Source organism: Spea bombifrons, chromosome 3 (assembly GCF_027358695.1).
Source record: "Spea bombifrons isolate aSpeBom1 chromosome 3, aSpeBom1.2.pri, whole genome shotgun sequence".
NCBI classification, from domain to species: domain Eukaryota; kingdom Metazoa; phylum Chordata; class Amphibia; order Anura; family Pelobatidae; genus Spea; species Spea bombifrons.
Genome location: NC_071089.1, coordinates 4,220,311 through 4,243,106, shown reverse-complemented (window position 1 = coordinate 4,243,106; position 22,796 = coordinate 4,220,311). Strand labels below are relative to the sequence as shown.

At 39.0% G+C, this 22,796-nt stretch overlaps 1 protein-coding gene across 1 annotated transcript in view; it reads right to left on the bottom strand.

The window, feature by feature from the left end:
* Positions 1-409: 409 nt before the first annotated feature.
* Positions 410-22,796, bottom strand: part of LRFN2 (leucine rich repeat and fibronectin type III domain containing 2) — a 187,843-nt gene continuing 165,456 nt past the window's right edge. Inside the window, exon 4 of the mRNA XM_053461141.1 lies at positions 410-2,802. Within this exon, the coding sequence (XP_053317116.1) occupies positions 1,878-2,802 (925 nt within the window). The 3' untranslated portion in view covers positions 410-1,877. The remainder of the gene's footprint in view (positions 2,803-22,796) is intronic.

Sequence of the window (22,796 nt, the reverse complement as noted above, 5' to 3'; positions counted from 1 at the left end):
ATCAACCACATTTCTGATCTTGACAGTACTTGTCATTTTTTTCAAGTATATTTCCCCATGGATTTGAAATGATGAAAAAAAAAATGTTTAATAAATCTTTATTTTTTGTACATTTTTTTTATTTTTATTTTTTGTTCATATTTTTTTCATTTTTTTTTCTATGATTTTTTTTAAATATATATCAAGCGTGATTTTTTACTACTTACCATGAATATTAATTTTACCCTCTCTTCAGTTGGCTGATTCATTCAAGATCTGAAGAACAGTGACAAGGTTCCTTTTATTTCTACACAGCAGTCACTTTAATGAAACAAGTTTTTTTTTTTTTAAGCAAAAAACTTACTTACACCTTTCTGTATTTTTTTTCTTCTCACGTGTACCAAAAATATAAAACTTTGATGTGAGTAAAAAAAAAAAAAAAAAAAAAAAAAATAAAGTCCAATTCTCACTGCAGAATTTATCTTTACTGTACATTTTGTAGCAAAAAAAAAAAAAGATAATTTTTTTCACATGGACGTCATAGTCTAAAACTCCAAGTAGGGAACAGAACCATACGAGATATGTAAACAGCCCGGTCATAATATAGCTCTCATCTCTTTAATATGTGTGATATTTTTTAAAAAAATGTACATTATATCCATCCTGTTTTGTTTTATTTTTCTGTACAAAATGCTTGAGAATGCCAATGACCAACAGTAGAAAGTAATGATCACAGAGCTACGGAGGTCCATGTCTGCTTAAAGTACTTTTTTTTTTCCCCCCCCAGTCACAATAAAGTCATTAATGGTGGGAAATGGTGATGGACGAACCAAATATCCATAAAAGTCCTTCGAAAAAGCGTTGATACTCTCCGGGTATTATTTTTTTTACTAGGAAGTGCAAGCCGTCAAGGAGATCCTGCTACTCCCGCTCGATACGCTCGACTGTGTAGCTGACATCTGGAATGACAATTTTTATCTTGTCATTTCTCATTAAAAATTGACCACTGCTCATATATTTCTGCATACAGAGGCGGTAACCTCATAGGAACACACATATCCCCATGCAGTTGGGAAGTATAACATTTTCAACATCCAACAAACACACCCCCTTATTCAAATTACGTGATTTTATGCAACCCGTAGTAATATCTGTAAAACGAGAAAAAACAAGAACTCAAAAATGAATGCACTTTGGATAAATTTAGACTCTCCTTATTTTTATCGGAATTCTATTTTTTTTTTTTTACATTTCACATTTGTGATACTAGGGTATTTTTTTTTTTGTTTAACACACTTTTATAATAACAATAGTTTTTTTTTTTTTTTTTTTTTAAATATCCTCTAGGTATATCTGAAAAAAATAAAATAAAATAGACTGAAATAATAAAATATGCAGTGTATTTATCGCTCTCTGACTTTATTCTTTTTAAAAAATAGATTTTAAATAGTTTAGATTTATTAATTACGTTAGAACATCTATCTTAAAATTTACAGCCATAAATTAATGGAGAAAGTAAAGAAAAAAAAACAGTTAATGTGCCCACAAATGATGTTCGTTTAGGATGATTGGTTGTCTCCACCAATTCAAGGAGGCCTCCACGGGTCTTCTACTGCTCAGGAATCAAGATTCCTTCTTCAGTCATCCTTCGCGTGTATCTGACCAAGAGCACTTAGACTAAAACATACGCTTCTCATCTGCTTGGTTGGACACTCCACCACTGATGGTTCTTATTACAACTCTCTGTACCGGCAATACTTCCTGCTGTAGATAGTTGTGCTTACCCATCTCTGATTCCAGAGACCTAGCAATCGGTTTCGTGTTTTATTTTATTTTTTTTCTTGTACTCTATGCTTACCTCCAATTAGGCAATTTTTTTAGAGTGGGGGGTATACTTTTTACACTGTGCTTTCCATAACCCATTCTGAGCTGTCGTATGTCCCTTTAGTTGCGTTGACTGATAGCTCGCTATCGGTATATTGTAATAGCATGCCATTAACTGAAAGGCTTCTCCTAGTCCAAATATTTGTAATCTTTCTGGGGTAACTACAGCACTGCGTTGTGGCAAAGTCCCCCATGTCAAAAGAATGGCTACGTTTGGCTTTGCCTTCCAGGGGTAACATTAGAAGGCTACGGACTTTGGACTCTTGGTGGCCCAGCAATGGTTCTTTGTCTGACTGGTGGACTGTCGTCGTAGTCCTGGAGTCCACATTGTCCTCCTTTTTCTGACATCTCAGTTCCAGGGATGCGAATGCTCCCATGAGTCTATCGATATTGTGCTTAGATCTAGAGGCAGATCTCCACTTATTAGACAAAGTGCTATGGGTACTCTGTAGGCTATAGTCATCACCTTCTGGACTATTCGCAGAACTAGAAGATGATGAGATACTACTGTGCACTGAGCCACAGTTGAACTCCATCAGTTCATTCCTCACCACCACTTTTGGATTGACTTGTGGTGGGACCCCATTCTGCACTGTATTTCCTCCATTAGTTTGAGAACAGACATTGGTGACATTGGCCATCTTCCCCTGGGAATTGTTGCAAAGTTTATATCTTACCATTAATATAACAATGAAGACCAGCAATGTAGCAACTATGATGCCTCCAATTACAAGAATCATTGTTCCCCCTAAAAACTGGCTATGCATGGATTGACATTGTTGATAGTCCTCTTGGGTGAAGAACTGGGCGCACCCCACTATGTTGGTAGCCGTGAGAGTCGTCGCCGTGTCATCCCAAATGGCCAAGACACAGAGGTCATACGCAGTTCCTGAAACAAGGTTGTTCACCACGAATGCTTTGTTTGAAGCAGGGATCATCCTTCAATAAAACACAAGTAGAAATAATAATAAATTATCACGCAAAATAAAAAAATAACACATTTTGTTGAATCAGCTTTAAACACAAACTGATGAACACATAAGCCGAAAACGTCAGACTTTAAACAAATAATTGTACATGGCAAAGAGTTATGGGATTTGTTGCCCTCCAACAGCTTGGGGATTACCTCTTATATGTCTCTCTATACTCTGTATACTAATCGGAACTGAAAACTGAAATAAAAAGTATTGATGTATTGTTTTGTAAATGATCCTCTAGCTTTTGACTTTATCCTAATGAAGAAAAGTTAATATAACATTTTGAACAAAACAGTTGGCATGAAGACAGCGATAACGTTTGAAATGCCATTTACCTGCATCGCCTGCTTGCCATATAGTACGCCATGACCTTGAAACTATAAGACATATGCTATATGGACAAAAGTATTTGGACACCCGACCATTACCCCAACGGGGGCATTAATGACATTGCATTCTAAATACAGAGACATTAATATGTAGTTGGTCCCCTTTTGCAACTATAACAGCTTCCACTCTTCTGGCTTTTTTACAAGATTTTGGAGCGTTTTTGCCCGTTCATCCAGTAGAGTGTTTGTGAGGTCAGGCGCTGATGTTGGACGAGACGCCCGACTCACAATCTCCGTTCCAGTTCATCCCAAAGGTGTTGGATGGGGTTGAGGTCAGGGCCGGTCAAGTTCTGTGCGGCCGGTCAAGTTCTTTCACCCCAAACTCATCCAACCATATATTCATGGACCTTGCTTTGTGCGCTGGGTCGCAGTCATGCTGGAATAGGATCTTCCCCAAACTGTTCCCGCAAAGTGGATTGTCCAAAATGTCAAAAAGATTTCAATAATTAAGAGGTGTGTCCCAATACTTTTGTCCTTATAACGGTGCACAAAGCAAGGTCCATGGTTGGATGAGTTTGTTTAGTAGATCGGGGATCAGATAACAGAGCGAGGAATCCTACAAACAGCTAATGTGAAGCTGCCTGAAAACATTATATTATGGGGCAAAAATTACAACTGGTTTAATTTTAATCTGATCCAAAAAAATACAAAAATAATGGCAGTTCCCGTTTAAATGTAGTCTCTACAGTTTATACTCCCGGGGTAAAGACAGCCAGCAAATGGAAAACATATTTAGCAGGACTGAAAACGATATTGTCTTAACGTGAAGCTTATGTTAACTGAACTCTAACAGTAGCAACAAAACAGCTTTTAAGACTAAAGAAAGGAAAGATTAATAATTACAGCAGCTATCAGCAGCGGCCAAGTGCTCCGTATTGATCTTTGCTGGGGAGATTTAATGCATATTATGCAGAAATAAGCCCGGTCTCGCTGTACGCCAAGCTCGGGGTCCCACTGGCCAATTATTTTCCGAAAGAGAGGTTAAACTCACCCTTACTTTACATGCCGCTCGTGTCTTACGCTCTATAGAGAGATAATACGCCGTAGACTGAAATCAGACGGGCTTTATATCAAGGCATTAGGGTAACACAAAGATTTATCATGATTATGTGACCGGCACCCCCTTACAGCTTTCAGAATATCACCAATAGGATTGGGTAAGGCATATCAGCATTGTATAGTTGTATTCATTGTCAAAAATTAGGCATGACCCCTACTGGGAGTCCTCCCAATGTTACCCAGAGGATCCAAATATCAGAGCTTATATCTTGGTCATGCCTAGACTTTGCCAGGTTCTGCTCCCCTCAGAGGTGGATCCAACACTTGGCACACGTCGAGAAACACTACCACACACACGCACACATGATACACACACCCAGACACGCACTTATGTTCCCAGATACTCACTCCAACATTCACATCCAGACACTAACACAACTAGACATTCAACACCAACACACAGTAACACACCCAGACAGTCATACTAACATACACACATCCAGGAATTAACACAATTAGACACACAAACAGACACACACACTGTAACATAACCAGACACTTGCACTAACTCACGCACACTGACAAAGCCAGACACAAATATGCACTTACCTAGACATACACACACGCTAACATACCCAATCACATACACTAACATACCCAATCACACACAATAACGTACCCAGACACACGCTAACATACCCATACATGCTAACATACCCAATCACATACACTAACATACCCAATCACATACAATAACATACCCAATAACACGTAATAACATACCCAATCACATACACTAACATACCCAATCACACACAATAACGTACCCAGACACACGCTAACATACCCATACACGCTAACATACCCAATCACATACACTAACATACCCAATCACATACACTAACATACCCAATCACATACACTAACATACCCAGACACACACACTAACATACCCAATCACATACACTAACATACCCAGACACATATGCTAGGAAACCCTAAAGAAAGCAAAAATTCAAAGCATACCCAGTGAATACAATTAAAAAAAAAAAAAAACATCTGGGGCATAAATATCGGGGATTCCGCCACATTATACGTCATGTATCGCTTAGCCGCCACTACGTCAAAGCAGGCCAAGTTTGCCAAGTCCTATCTAATCTTTTCACGTCTATATTGCTTCTTCAAAAAATGTTAAACCGTATGGAAATGGAAAAAAAATTAAATTATGTTTATTTGATCTGAATGATATGTCGTTGAATCAAATCTTATCGAGGATATGCTTGGTGATTCTGAATGTCTCAAGATTTCAATTGGGTTTTTGAACCCTCTTATCAGGGGAGGGCAAACAGCGAATAATATTTATTCGGGAATCTCTGTTTATATATTTTTCTTGTCTGCGGATATCGCTTTGTCTGATTAGCGGAGTTGGAAATGAACTTGCAGGAATACTGATCGTGAAAGGCAATCAGTGCCTGCGTGTCTCCGATAGCTAACTGCATTGCAGATAATCAAACAGTCATACGTCTCATGTCGTGAAAATTGTCTCGCATTGATTTGTAATCTGGGCACAAGGCAGCGATTCTTCAAAACGCTGTATTATTCAAAATCTGTTATGAGATGACAAAAAAAATGATGTTTTGTAAATCCGATGGGGTTTTTCTTTTTAATAATCAGGAAAGAACGGTAGAGACTGTTGGTGGGTTATACACGGTTAGGGGTATTAGATGGGTATTAAGGAGGTCTTTGGCATCCCTGAGGATTGGGTCTAAATCCTGAAGCCTCAACATGGTCTGTATCACATTAACATGGGTCGCAACTTTTCCCAACAGGATCGTCAATCCATATTCATGACTCAAAAAAGGGGGAAGTTATTAGGGGGCGATGACCCTGGTTCCTCCCATAGATGAAACAGCCCTGATGGTACCTGCCGTGGCTTTGTATCGGCCACCATTGACATTAAGACCATCAGTAGCAGAGATAGGTAACATCTTCCTCTACAGAGCTTCGGAGGCCGATAATCAGCCAGCCTATTATTGTTGGAATGGCACTTGGAATGGGTTACAAAGAATGGATTTGATGGACCATACCAAGTAAAAGCATAACTAGGGGAGGGTGAGATGGCCACTTATCCTACGTGCAGTAGTATGAACCAAATAAAGGAGCAGAGTTCATCTTGAGAATTGGGTATAGGTGCGACAACTGTCTTAGGCTTGTAGAAAAACAACTTTTAAAAACATTGTGACTTTGATAGCAAAAAAACATGTTGATTCCACGTGAATGTTTTCACTTTATAATCTTAACCAAGACAAACATAGAAGGTCTTATCTGAGTTTCTTGGCTTGTGTTTCTGGTTTATCAATCAGTATAATTGTTTTAGAGATATTAACCATTTACCTTCCAGGAGCTGAGAGCAATAGTAGATTTACCAGGTAGCATTACTTGGTTACATTTTTGTCAAGAAGCCCCCCCCCCCTCCTTACACAGGCTGCTTAAGCCAATCAGCAACAATCAGCAAATTAACAAATAAGAAAAAAAAAGTTAATTGGGAGGAATAGCCATTCGGAACTCCCATTGTATACACATAAGGTGGGGTTCTAACATATATATCACATTGGTTTATTTATATCCCCCAGAAGGGCCCCCTTTTAATGAAAGTCTACGGGGAAAAGGTTAATCATTTCATTCGCTCGGCGTAATGTTTAGGCGAGGAATGTCACCCAAATGTCACATGACTGGCCGCAATGGCAGCCGTCAGATCAACGGACAAAAGAAATGAACTGGAAGACTAGAAAACAACAACTTTTCACTTCTGCGTTACATTACTATTATAAAAGTGCTCAAAGCAGAATATTTTCTTGTAAAAATTGACTTTTAGGTAAAAGGATGTCATGTCAGAGATGCAAGTAGAGCAAATGTATTACTGAAAAAAAAACATTCAAAGGCTTTAAATAAATGTTGTAAAGTGTGTTTAGAATTTATAAAAATAATATATAACTAAACATATTTAATACCGTAAATAGCTTTTAAAAATGATGTAAACGTAAAATCTGAGCAAATTTTTAAAGGAATTATTAATTGTCATGTGACACAAAAACAGGAACTCATAGGTCATCATGATAGAAAGTTTAAAAGCTTCTTTAACATTAATCTGCTAAGGTTTATTTGCTTAGTATCCAGGGAAGTTCAACTGATGTTTTGTCAAAACAAAAATTTACGCTAAAATTAGTAATAGTAATTTATGTTTTTATTTTTTTTCATTGATTACCATTTAGCCTGTAGTTTTGATCCTCAAAGGACTATTTTTAACTTTATTTTTCCCCCCAAATTCCCCTAAATTGTGGAATGCGTCCTGAATATTTGAAAATCTCTCTCATGCACGATTTACGCAAAATAATGCAAATCTTTTAATAAAAAATTCCCGAAGCACAAAGCGCCGGCTTACTCTGAAAGCTGCGTTCGACTTCAGATTGCCTGCTTAAAATTCTCTGTCGCTTCACCGTGTCAGAAATCAACTGAGATTCCGGGGCGCGCATGGAGACCAACGAGGAGTTATATGCATACCACAGCAATATTTAAAAATCTTTTATTCATTATCGCTAAGCCCTCGGAATGGGGAGCAACAATTAAAATTCCATTTCTTTTCAAAAGTCATTTCAAGTGAAAACACCCGACAACGGCTTAAATAGTTTGACATCTGTGTGCGGCGGTTCGGAAATTTGCGAGGGTTGAACGTCTACGTTGGAAAAGAGTCATTCGCCGAACGCAGTCATGATTGCAGTTATTTCCCTGTTAGCATATCAGGGGTGGTGTGCAAAAGAGAGAGAGATCGGGAACTTTATTGCGTTCTGATTTTTTTTTCATTACTTACCCACGTCTCGCTGTAGGTATACGGCAGTGTACTTAACAAGCAAATATGGTGATCCTTAGCATGACTCTTGGTCATCTTAACTTCCTGTTCTCAAGAACGGCATGGTTATTACTCCCCACTAAGTTATCTCGCTACTAATGTTAAGTTGCTGATGATTTTTGGTTTTTGATTGGTTCAGGCAGCCTTTGTAAGGGTGGGGGAAGGGAGGAGGGAGATAACTTAAAACATGTTCGTTCGTTTTTGGCCCATTCTTTTTCAAGAAACAAATTAGGTTCCCTTGCCATTTGGTTCCGATGAAAATCGGGGACGATTTAAAATTAGGGAACTAAATTTTTTGCTCGGTGCCCACATTCACTCACACTCTCATTCACTCTCTATCTCACGTTCACACACTCATTCTCGTTCACTCTCTAGCTCACGTTCTCTAAATGTTTCCCTACCTTCTCTGCTGACCACTTCTGCTTCTACTTCCTCATCCTCTTGTTCTTCATCTTCTATCCTCTCTCTTTCCTCTTGCCAACAAAGATAGAAGGCAAAAGAGAGAAGATGAAAGAAAGAAGAGAGAAGATGAAGAACGAGAAGATGCAGAAGTGGAAGCAGAAGTAGGATTGGTCTGGAGAGAAGGTATGAAAAGATTTAAAGAGCGTGAGAGAGAGTGAACAAGAATGAGAGTGTAAGAGAGATTGAGTTAAGTTCCCAGAAACTTCCGGTGAAAATTTTGAGCTTTTTGCTTATCTTTCGTCCGCTTCAGGGGGGTTGGACCTCATTTGTGTTTTTTTTTTCTACGAATCACCAAATTTGCCAAAATTTGGTAAAATTGCAATTCGTACAAATCCGAATTCGCCATATTGCCATATTCCTATTCTCTCGATCATTGAGATAACACACTTTTAAATAATATATTAAAACAATAAGACTAAATACTAAGCCAAGATACAAACTAAAGATGTTTTTAATATTTTCATTTAATTAGACTATTTTTCATTTTATGAATCTAATCACAAGGCAAGTAGTTATAGCCAAGTATTTTGAAGCCCTGCTTTTCGTTGCCCCCACCCTTTATTTTCCTGCCTGCAATATGTGTAGCAAATGACCATATTTGGAATTAGAGCGCACCCCTCCCCCCTACCAAACTATGCTTTGTCCCTGTAAACTTCCTGCTTACAGTAGACAGGAAAAGGGTGTGTCTAAGAGATGGAGGCGGGGTTAGCCACACAAACATAGTTATTGTTTTTAAGCGTTCAGAATTCTGGAGCTCTGGGTAAGGTAGAGAGAGCTCCCAGATATTGAAATGTATACGCCGCATTTGCACCCATGCAATCAGCTACTTATTTAGAAATGTACTTTCAGGCCCGGATTGGCCACCGGGCAAATATGTAAGCCATACAGCCATTGGCCGCACTGACATCATTAGATGGCCACTGGCCTTAAAGTGCCAGTCTGGCCTCGGACGTTTTTGTAAGAAATAATCACATATACATGTTACAGAAAAATAACATTCTAACTTTCCTTGCAATTATTTAACATAACGTACAAAACAAAAAAAAATGGAGCCTTTCAACATTCACCATACAACGTGCGAGGATCGTTACTCTGTACGTTAAAATTATATTTATTACATTTTCCCTTTCAGTGGTAAAATCTTTGTCTGGGAACATTAGTTTGACGTTACCTTTATCATTCGGGAAGCTTAGCTCTGCCAAGGTGCTTATTCATGTGTTGGGTTCCTGTAAGCGTGCTCCAGGCAGTGTGCGCTTCAAGTACAAATTTACCCTCTATGAGTAAAAGCCTAACAGATATGATAATGTGTTGTTTTTTTTCCCTATATTTTTTCCCCATACGCCACTCAGTTATGAATGTTAATGTAAAGGCTTGGTAAAGATGCACAAAATACTAATAAAAAAAATGTTCGTGTGTGAAATGCCAATGGCTGTAAACGTCAAAAAATTGAAATTAGTCAATCTAGGATGAAACCAAACTTTCCGTAGTCATTATGTCCAAGGGGAACCAACGTCCAACGTCCGTTTTTCTTTCTCCTAGTATCGGAAAAAGAAAAGTTTTCTGATCCAGGTCTACAGATAAAGGGAGTTTAAGAAAATGAATGAAGGCCAAGGATTGATTAAGGTTTGAGTCTTTATATCAGGAATAATGGGGAGACTAGACAGGCTAAATTATTTTTAAGAAATAATAAATGGGTTTTGTATCTGTAAAGTGTTTCTAAATTCTATCAGTTTTATTAGGCTAGGTTTCCACTTGGTTTTTTTTTGCTAAAAACGCCCATAAAAACGCCAATTCAGCCAGATGTTAGCTGTTCTTCAATAGGAAATCGCAGAATGCCATATCCACTTGGCGTTTTTCTGTTTGGCGTTTTTTCAGTCCTCTTTGGCGTTTTTCTGCTTTTTTGGGCTCTGTGGCAGTTTTTCAAAATCGCAGCATGTTGACACTCTGGCGTTTTTTGCAAGGAAATCTTGGCGTTTTTCTCCAATAGAAGTCTATGGGAGAGAAAAAACGCCATGAAAAAGCCATGTGGGTTTTTTGCCTTAGCGTTTTTTATGGCGTTTTTTTCCACAGTTACAATGCAGAGGATGGACCCAGTATCTGTGTGTCCTACGAGAAATAGGCTGGAAACAAACAAAGTTCATATTGAATTTTACACCATTTGGAACAAACATGCCATTACAAACAAACATACGCGACTGGATCCTGCCTGCCAAAAGCAACAGCAAACAATTTGCACCATCATTTGGGGCCAATCTTCCCAGAGGAGCAGACATTCGGAATAAAGCATGCCTTACAAACCACAGAAAAGAGACAAAAGGAATGACATCAGGAGAGGGCAGATACTTGCCATTTATCCCAATCCCTTTTAGCTGGGTGAAACTTCTAACTTGTAAAGGCTGGAAAAACTGCCTAAGGTCAAAAAAAGCAATTTCCACAGGAAGGCTAAAACGCCAGAAAAAACTCCAGAAAAAACGCCAAAACGCAGGAGAATGCAGTGGCAGTTTTCTTGGCGGTTTTCCTGGCGTTTTTTCATCAAGAAAAAAACGCAGGACAAAAACCCAAGTGGAAACCTAGCCTTAGAAACATAGAACTTGCCAGCAGGCCTGACCCTTTCGGCCCCTGTCTAGTCGCCCTTTTCTCCTGCTGTAAAGACTGAAACCTTAATCAGTCGTTGGTCTCGTCTTAGATTCAGGAGCCGTATGTCTATCCCATGTGTGTTTAATACCCTCTACCACTTCTGCTGGGTGGCTGTTTCACTTATGTATCACTCTGCCAATAAAGTAAAACTTCCTTCCATTCCGTCTAAGCCTCTGACCCGCTAGTGTTAGATTCTGGCCTCTCGTTCTAACATTTCTCCTCCTTTGAAATAATCTTCCCATCTGTACTTTGTTAAGAAGTACAATGAAACATTAAAAGCCCCCAAAATGCCAACACTCAGGATCCAATTAGATAAGAAGAAATGGTATTTGTGATATATTTTGAAATATTGCCAATTATGCATGCAAGTAACCAGAAAAAAAGCTTCTGCGGTTTCAAGTTATAACCTACAATTGAGAACCATCTGTGACGGGCGCTGCGTCTGGCAGGGCTACCTCTGGTATAATGTGATTGTCTTCTGTTTAGAACATATGTTATTAGTACCCCTGTCTTCTACATTCTGATGATTCCAGCATAAAGTTCTTCCTGGAAATAAAAGGTTAGAAAAGCAATTATTTCTAACTAGGAGTCTGTGCTACTATTTTCCAATAGCTAAACTGAATAATCTAACGAGAAGCTGATGGTTAATATTTAAGGAGGGCTATCATTTACAGGGTTGTTATACAGGCCGGAGAGTATATAATATATAATATGAGGAATATAAAGGGATATAACGGGTTATAAGGACTGGATTAGTTATACGGGGGAGAGTATATAATATATAATATGAGGAATATAAAGGGATATAACGGGTTATAAGGACTGGATTAGTTATACGGGGGAGAGTATATAATATATAATATGAGGAATATACAGGATATAACGGGTTATAAGGACGGGATTAGTTATACGGGGGAGAGTATATAATATATAATATGAGAAATATACAGGGATATAACGGGTTGTAAGGACGGGATTAGTTATACGGCCGGAGAGTATATAATATATAATATGAGGAATATACAGGGATATAACGGGTTATAAGGACGGGATTAGTTATACGGCCGGAGAGTATATAATATATAAAATGAGGAATATACAGAGATATAACGGGTTATAAGGACGGGATTAGTTATACGGGGGGAGAGTATATAATATATAATATGAGGAATATACAGGATATAACGGGTTATAAGGATGGGATTAGTTATACAGCGGGAGAGTATATAATATTTAATATGAGGAATATACAGGATATAACGGGTTATAAGGACGGAATTAGTTATACGGCTGGAGAGTATATAATATATAATATGAGGAATATACAGGGATATAACGGGTTATAAGGACGAGATTAGTTATACGGGGGAGAGTATATAATATATAATATGAGGAATATACAGGGATATAACAGGTTATAAGGACGGGATTAGTTATACGGCCGGAGAGTATATAATATATAATATGAGGAATATACAGGATATAACGGGTTATAAGGACGGGATTAGTTATACGGGGGAGAGTATATAATATATAATATGAGGAATATACAGGATATAACGGGTTATAAGGACGGGATTAGTTATACGCCCGGAGTGTATATAATATATAATATGAGGTATATACAGGGATATAACGGGTTATAAGGACGGGATTAGTTATACGGCTGGAGAGTATTATAATATATAATATGAGGAATATACAGGATATAACGGGTTATAAGGACGGGATTAGTTATACGGGGGGAGAGTATATAATATATAATATGAGGAATATACAGGATATAACGGGTTATAAGGACGGAATTAGTTATACGGCTGGAGAGTATATAATATATAATATGAGGAATATACAGGGTGAGATGGAGTGTGTGTTACAGTATGTGTAAGTGTGTGTAATTTGTGTGTTTACATTTGTTTTATGTTGAAAGGGGGGGGGCAAGGGGTGAAGAAGGCCCAGACAAGCTGTTGAAGTTGGGGGGCCCGGGGTGAATTTTTGCATCAGGGCCTAGTGGTTCCTAGTTACGCCCCTGGGGATATGAATATATGCAGATGAATGAGCCGGTCTTTTTTAAGCAGTGTATATCTGTATCGCTCACAACGATTATTATTTGTTGGCTCCAGAGACCATCTACGTTGCCCAAGATATGTCAGACTCTTAGTAATCCATGCGCCGCTGACATTTTTAAGATTTTCTCAGACATGGCAGAGAGATATTAGTGGAAACCGGCAGGGATGAGTAGTCGGACATCTGGTGTGACTTACGTAAAGATCTATAAAGAACTGCCAAACCACTCAGGCAAAATGTTTTCCTTCTTCTAAAAATTCCTCATAGGATCTTTCACTTCATATCCGTCACTTGGAAGCGGATCTGTTTTATTAAACCAAGTTTGAGATCCGTCATTGACGTGGGTTCCTCGCTGTGTTATAACGAGCAAAATAAGCAATCCTTTCGAAATCATATGCAAAAAAAGTAATTTGCCTTCAAATGACTAAGGTAACCTGTATATTATTAGAAAATATTAAGAAGGAGGGAGATATGCCTAATAACAAATGACCCGCACCCATATGGTTAAAACGTAATACTCTCTGCCAATAAAATTAAGACTTTAACTGCTAAAACACTCTTAACTTAATCCCTTTCCAGCATAATTAATTGGGGCATCGATTTAATTATAGCTATTGCAGACTAAAATCAAGGTGTTGGCATTAATGTTCAACGTGATTCATTTACATCAGCTTTTAGCCGAAAACTTTCAATCTTTACTTTTATATAATAAATTTGCTTTGTTCGCGTGCCATTTTGTGTGAACGGCCATATTGCTGCCACCCACCTCACGTGGTCGAATTGCTGATTCGCCCTGATATATTTGTGTAAATGTCTGGTTTAAGGGACTCATGCACAGTTTGCTAAACAATGTGGGTTAGACTTGTGCAAATTAATAAAAAAAAACATTTTGGACGAATAATTAATTTCCGAAAGGGTAGAACATATGACCATGGGGTTGCTGTGGCTCCATCTTTTTACTGAAGTGATCCAAGAAGCCAGAATAATGCAGAAGGATTTGCAGAGAAAGAGAAGCATTTCCTTGCTTTTTCCGCAAATGCTCCTGAACTATTCTGGCCTCTTGGAGCACTTCCGCAAAAGGGGTGGAGCCACAGGGGTGCCCTATGAGGACAGCCTTTCCTCTACTCCTCCAATTGGGGAGAGGGTGTGCATGGAGACTCCGCCCTTTTGTGGAATCAGCCCGAGAGGCCTAGTCCTTCCGTGGCACCATGTAGACCTGTTTGATTAATGTGTTTACACTTTGTTGATGGTCCTCAACTTTAGGATATTGTTATGATTAAAAATAAGTATTTCTGATATTTTACAATATGATGAGGAAGTAGAATAATAGAATACTCGCAGTAAGGTGTGGACTAAATACTTCAAGGAATACCACAGTCCCTACCTTTATTAGTTTGGTTACCTAGCAGGTTAATGTACGCCTCAGTCGGCTTTGAGCTCTTTATTTGGGATTCCCAAGTTATGGCATAGAGCTATGCGCACTGGGTCTCCATTAACACCTTTCGGTCAAAGGTAGCAGGAGAAGAAGGGTTTGTACTGATGAAAGCTCAGATATCCCAGCTCCACAGCTGGACCGCGCGACAAACAGACAGAGACGTCACTAGGACTCTTGGCCCCTGGGGCAGCGTTAGAGATTCAACCCTGTGTTGATATCACATCTGCTCCTGGAAGTGGGTGCAGGGGCATTCTGGTCAGGCGGTTCAAGAGCGCCCCCACCCGGTGTCACCTGAAAGCAGGCAACAAGGGTTCCAGGTCTAAGATTTGGGCCAGGTTACAAATGGGCCAATTAAGAAGCTCATCTTCAGCAGGGTCCCTCGCAAGTCATTTCAGTCCCAAATCCATAACTTTTTAGCACCACAGAGAGATACTCCTCAATTATTGAACAACTTTAAATATAAAGGAGATTCCGAGCAGGGCCTTCTCGTCCAACGCCAGCGCCTGACCTCACAAACGCTCTACTGGATGAATGGGCAAAAATTCCCACAGAAACTCCCCAAAATCTTGTGGAAATCCTTCCCAGAAGAGTGGAAGCCATTATAGTTGCAAAGGGGGGCCAACTACATACAGTATTAATGTCTATGTATTTAGACTGCAATGTCCCTGTTGGTGTAATGGTCGGGTGTCCCAACACTTTTGTCCATATAGTGTACACGATGACTTTAGGATTATGCCCTTAGAATATGTTTTAGAAGTTTTTATATGACAGAAAATATAGGTCTGAAGGTCTCGCAAACGCCGTGTTTTCTTGCTTTAACTAACATTATATATCATCTTCTGCTGCCGTATAAAGTACATCAAGGCCGTGATAGATCTCCTCACACGGAGTAATATCGGCACCATTTTGTGGTGTCCTTGTGCACTGAACGCTCGGATGCTCACAAACAAGGCTATTTCTCCGCTTATTGTGACGGCGAAGAAATATGACCTTTGTTCAACGCCTCTCCCGAGATTCAAGGGTAAAGTGGAGAGCGTCACATATTGACAGAAGCGCATGCCGCGCAGGACGCCGGGGATATCCCTGAGCTTCTAATGATTAATGTGTTGGGTTTTTTTTAAGCCGAAGCTCCATAATTTACTCCTCTCTCCAATATTCAAGAGTAAAAACAAATCGATTTGCTTTATAAACTGATAAAGTCACATTCGCTTAGCAGCGCCAGGCTACTAAAGTTTTTGTATAATAATAGTAAAGCCGAAGGGTCGTGAAATGTATATATTAATGGTTGGGGCGTTTTTCATATTTTTCCTATATATATATATATATATATATATTATACATATATTTTTTATTATTAATTTAATTAATAAATTTTTTATTTTTTGGCACTAAATGAAGAACTATACATATATTTTTTTAAGCCCTATCTGTGCTTGGAAAAAAATATATTGTTTGTCTGGGGGCGCTGAACATGAAACCGGAGACATAAAGCCCTTCTCTTAACCGGGGGTTAAAAAGCCCTGGTCATGAAAAGGTTAAAGAGCGTCAGCTTTGTTTGTAAAGGCCTCATTCTTGAGATGTCTTCTGTATCGTTTCGGCTCTATAGCACACAAAGTTTCCTGTTTGACATTGACCGAGAAACGTTCGGGGATCTTTGACGCTAAGCGAGTCGATGAATGGCCCTTTTCTGTGGTCCAATAAAGTTATTGTAACCGCGGCTAGAAAAGGAACAGAGGACATGGAACCGGTCGGGGGCCCGACGATTACAGCGCTATGTGATGTGTGGATTCCCGGTACCGGCAAGAATAATAAACCGTGAACGACGCGAGCAGATGTTTCCGCCTGGCTTTCTACGGCGGGAGTTAATTAGATTTAGACTAGCTAAAATTAAATGTTATCCAGTTTTGTGTTAAAAGATCTAATTCCTTCTGTAGCCTGTAATACGTGTTGAGGAAATGGCAAAATCTATTTACGGCATTAAAAACGTTATTCTGCATTTTACCAAACCCCAAAAAGTTATGCTTGGGTTTATTATTATTATTATTATTATTATTTTTATTATTATTTTTATTATTTGTTTTGTTTTATTATCATTATTCTTACCAAGGCAGATATCATCATTGTGCCTAATTTTTATTATTATTATTATTGTATTTTTTTTACTTTTTTATTATTATTATTATTGTAATTATTATTATTATTATTTTAAACTTTTTATTATTATTGTTATTATTATTATTATTATTGTTATTATTATTACTATTATTATTATTACCAATGCAGATATCATCCTTGTGCCTAATTATTATTATTATTTATTTATTTATTTATTAAACCTTTTTTATTATTGTTATTATTATTATTGTTATTATTATTATTATTATTATTATTATTACTATTATTATTATTATTATTACCAAGGCATATATCAGCCTTGTGCCTTAATATGCCTTTGATGTCAAAGCCTTTATATCCAGTAGTCCTGAGTTACATTTTAAAAGTGTGGTCCTGCCTACACCGCTGATTTTCACATTTTTGCTAACCAAATATAGCATTAAAAACCTCATCCATAATACTATATATATTTTTTTCGGTTTTCTCATCCTTTAGCGTGTGGCTGCACTCCACAAAAGACTAAGAGCATAGCGAGCATGTGTATCCAGCCGACAGAGAATGTATGTCATTTATCAGCCATCGGCCTTAAAGCGCCAGCGCTGATTTTAATCCTGAGTCCGCCCTCGGCGCTACTGAATGCCCTAACCAAAGAAATTCTATAATTATGGAAACGCAGTTGTTGGTCTCGTCTTAGATTCAGGAGCCGTATACGCATCCCATGCACCTTCAAGTATAAGTATATTATGTATTAGTCTCTGCCACTTCTGCTGGGAGGCTATTCCACTTATCAGCCACCCTCTCGGTAAAGCATAACTTCCTTACATCACATCTAAGCCTCTAGTTTAAGATAAACTCCCCTCCTGTACTTTTAAGCCCCTTTTAAAAACATTATTCTCTTCCTATGCCACGGAATATTAAATAATATCGATAAAATACTCCAGTTTCTACAAGAGATGAGCTTTTCCGACTTAACGGGTTGCAAATCAAATCGAAGTGTGTGCCGGTATTGGAAATCTAGAGTGACAGATTGCGTTCCCAGAATCCCGCGCAGCAGCTGGGAGCTACAAAACCCGAGCTGAAATGCAGTATATAAAAATGATGGGTTTTGAGAGGTATTGAACTATCTCCGCGTCTTCTGATTACACTGGCGAGAAACAACATACAATATATTACAAAGTAATACATACTTTGCTCTTTTTTTAAAAGCGCCGATCGCTTATTTCACCGGACATTATAATATTTCAGCAAGTAGATTACCGAACTTGGGAACACTTATTTCTTCCTCGTGATGAAATGTCTGGAGATACGGCTCTCGGATACCAACGGGAAGTGAATTTGCTGACGGATGTCACGACTGTGCGATCGTTTTTTTTTTTGTTGTTGTTTATTCATGCGCAGAGCCGAAAGGTTCCATCTATTCTCACGTCGGAAGTGTTTTCACATTTTTCATCGTTGTGTTGATGACCAGCGGTTAACCAGCCAAGTGCCCTGATGTCGAACGGTGCAGATGAGACTTATTACTTATGGATACAGCACAAAAATAAAAAAAGGTTGAAGCTCAAAGACAAAAAAAAATGGGTAGCAAGTCTAAGGCCCTTAAAAAAATCAAAAAGTTCTGTCTCAATAGCGACAACCCGTAATTTGGGTGCTTCATGCCTGCCTGGAAGCTCCAGGTTTGGCCCGGTGTCTACTGGTGAAGTCAACTTCTTCATTCTCTTGAGCAAAGGAGTGATGTTTAGCCACGCCCACTCCCTGCTCAATTGCCCTCCTACTCGAAAACCCATTTAATTTGATGCTGGGCTAGCCCTGCCCCTCTAATGACTAATCGGGGACTGCGCTGCCCCTTAGCAAAGGCAATTCATCAAAAGATGAAGAGCTCCTTGTTGCTTGGCACGGAAGTTAAGGGGCGATGGGTATGGACTTGGAACCAACACTAACCATAACTTTACTAGAATGTCACTCCACGGAAGAACGGTAAGACTTCATAACACCAGTTATTTGTTACGCGCAACAATGGAAATAAAGACTAACCCACTCACATCTTTTAAGTCGGTAACTCATTGGCTCAGGCAGTCGTGTGACGTGGCCACTCATATTATCATCTACATCTATCATCCGTGTTCTGATCATTTATTCATACCTCTAACTCATCACACTGTGAACGTATGATCATGCTAATATGGTCACTATGTCATGTTTTATTTAATTGGTTGGAGAATAAAAGACAGACAATTATAAAATACATCAAATGTTAGTGGAGACGGACAAAATGGCCGATCCTGAGGGACTATTCAGAATAAAGCAGAAAAAGGCTTGTCTTATTTACAAGAAAATGGGTTACATCATTATTTTGAAATATATAATGTATTTAAATATAATATATATATATATATATAGATAGTAGAAGCATTATTAAACACTCATCTACAGACGCCAGACAAGCCAGAAGGCTTGTTTTTCCCTCAGAAATCTCATGGTGCTGCCACAACCACACGGGATTCTGGGTAGACGCATGCAAATAAGGCTAACAATGATCACCTTTGCTTCTATATCCGCTTTATACATGGATCCCTTGAAAGTAATCGCCCGCTGTACAGGACAGCCTTTAGACAAAACTCAGGAAAAGGTGCAATAGTCAGATCACCGCTCATGGACGGCTGTTTCGTCCTTCACGGGACTCGTCAGCATGAGGTTGTGATACCGGCTTATTACCTCATGCTGACGAGTCCCATGGAGGATGAAACTGCTGTCCATGAGTCCAAGACCCTCGACCATGTAAAAAAAAAAAGTATGGGTATTGTAAAATTTTCCTTTTAAAATAAAACCACATACTTCTAGAACGCAATCATTGTGATGCGACAAGCCAGGAAATAGAAATATCAGCTTATTTTCTTAAGAGCTATAATCATTGGGATTGCTGTGCTCTGCAAAAACATTGCTCAGTCCATTGTAGTAAAGTCTCACATGTCCCGTAAAATTCCAAGAATATTATTAAACCATGAGATTAGTACGGGGGGGGTAAATAAACTAAATCACTCACATAAACATCTCATTCTTTGTTTTGAAGAACAAAGAACTTTATGATTGTTTATTGTAGTCATGAAACCTTTTACCGCTCTAAAGCTACAGAGTTACCGAGCAAAAATGCTTTTAAACAAATTGACCTTATTAGAGTATTATTTTCCTCCAGGCCACAATGTCAATATTCCATTTTAAAGTTATTTTAACCCCTTAATGACAAAGCCCGTACATGTACAGGCTCACAATGCATTGTTTTCAATGGGTTTAGGGGCCGCCCATTGTCTCTAAGGGGTTAATAATCTTAATGGCTAAGGAAAGGGTTTCTGCTGTTTTGTGTGTCCTCATCCAGCAGTGAAGCTGCTTCCTATACAAATACCGCATTGTACCGACTATAGGCCGCACTTTTCCCCCCTAATTTAAATCTTTTAATTTGGGGTGTGGCCTATAATTGGGATTTAGATATTTTCCATGTCCCCCGACCTTATCTGCAGACCGGTTCCGTGCGCCTGTCTCCCTCCATGCAGCTCTGCTTCTTCTCTTGTATCTTCTAGTTCTGTCTTCCATCTTCGTCTTCTGCTTGTCATCGTGTGTTAATTCTTGAGTCCGGGAGCACTTCCGCAAATGGGCGGAGCTCCCGGACACACCCCTGTTCCCCCGATTGGAGGAATGGGGAACAGCCTCTCCCCGGCTCCTCCAATCGAGGGAGCGGGTCTGCTCGGAAGTTCCACCCTTTTGTGGAAGAATGCCGGGAGCCGTGACTGAACACAAGGGGACAAGCGGAAGACAGCGGATAAATTAGGGAGATATAAGGAGCGAGTGAGAGTGAGGGCATAAGAGAGACTGAGAGTATGACAGAGCATGAGTGAGTAAGAATATACTGTTTTAGCTTTCTAGTATTTTTTTTATTACATTTTCTTTAAATTAACATCAAACTATAGGGGGTGTGGCCTATAATCGGACGCGGACTAAATTCTGGACAATACGGTAAATAGGAATGTGGTGTGTTAGCAGGAATTAGATAATGGACCATGTTCTAGATCAGTAAGGTCACGTTTGTCATGTTTTCATTATTGGTGGACATTTATTAGGATACTAACGGAAATTACCTGCAGCCGAGCCAAGGTTTGTTCTAGAATTGCGAAAAACAGTGGTTTGTAAAAGTTTTGTGGCTGGTGACCATGGTGGGCATGCGCTCGAACCCCAAGGACCACTTATCAATACTGTGCCTTATACAAACATCATCAAATAGAATAAAGAGACACAATAACGGCCCAAACTTAACAAATAACATAACATTCTGTGAAATCCGTTATTTCATACGCATGTCCATTACACCTACACACAGCTGCCATACACAAAGAATAATACTGGTTTCGGTTAAATATGCCGGCTCTTGAGAGGACCACTTCACTTTCCAACGCTCATACGTCTTTTGTTTTTGCCGTTCCAGTGAAGGCACGAGATCCGCGTATTGAAAGCCAGACGCTTATTAATAATTTCTGATTTTCTAATACGTTTAAGGCGGCTAAGCCTTTGTCGTCTCGCCGCTCCTTTTGTTAGGATTAGACCCTCCGTTATCTAGACCATGGGTGCTATTGTGAGCGTATAAATCGTATCCTATTAAATATCGGGTTTCCTATTCAATAGCACTTCCAAACGTATCATAAATCAACCTTAAGCATTCATTATAGCCAACTTTTCCAACAGTGAAACAAGGCGGGGGAGGGGGAATGGTTTCTATAGTCGTCTCCCTCTCTAGTGTTAGATTATTTCAGGCTTAGCTCAGCAAAACTCCGGTGCCTGTTGAAGACAAACGCATTATGCTGCTGTCAGGAGGATTTTTTTTTTAGTGATGATTCTTTATGGCCTTCACGAGCCTGGTGTTGATGTTGCTGCAAGATAAAATAACGTGGAGGTGACAGGAGCCCTTAAAAATGATGAGAAACCTTTTTCGAGCAGAATATTACAAGCAAAACTGTGTTCTCCGAGAACCAATTGGTCCCAACTGGCAGGTCCTCATCGGTGGTTGAAACCAGCTGTTTCTAACACAATCTCGATTAGCAATGGTCCCACAACCAGCTTCCCGCATCAGCTCCCACAGGGGCATTTCTCAACTTCTCGCCCAGGTCTAGAAGAAGTCATAAAAGTCTATTCAGGGTCAAATGATATTCTGGACCTCATCAACACATAGAACTTTAAAGATGGCACAAGGAAAATCCTAATTAAAGGAACAGAAGTTCTATGTTGGGTTTGCAATACTTGTTGATAAGAATTTTAAGGGGCCACATTTAGAAGTAGTTATAATTATTTTTGTATCTTTAACAATGACAAACACCGAGCTTCCTACTTAAAAAAAAAACTGAACTCGACTGATTTTGGATTATTTTGGAATAATACCTTAAATTACTTAATCTCATTATAATCACTTTTTGCGTTTGGTATACATGTTTTTATTATATTATGTTGTTTTGTATCTATTTATACGTGAAAAATAACCACTCTTAACCGGCTCTGTTTAGAACTTAAGTGGAAAAAGAAACAAACCAAAAAAGTCAGAAGGTCAACGGCTCAAAAGTAGTCATAGCCTTGTGGCGGGGGCGATGGATAACCGATGCAGCGGAAGAGTTTGGGACGACATATGGTTATCCTGACCATGAAATAAACCCCTAGACCATGTAAAAGTGGGCAGACGAGAAGGTCCTAACAATTTGCCATCACGTTGCTTTCAAAGTACAACCGCAGATCCTTAACCCCTTAATGACAAAGCCCGTACATGTACGGGCTCAAAATGCATTGTTTTCAATGGGTTTAAGGACCGCCCATTTTCCTTAAGGGGTTAAAGAATGCAATCATTGCGACGTGAACACAACATTTAGAAACATCAGTTTATTTTCTAAAGAACTATAATCATTGGGATTGCTGCG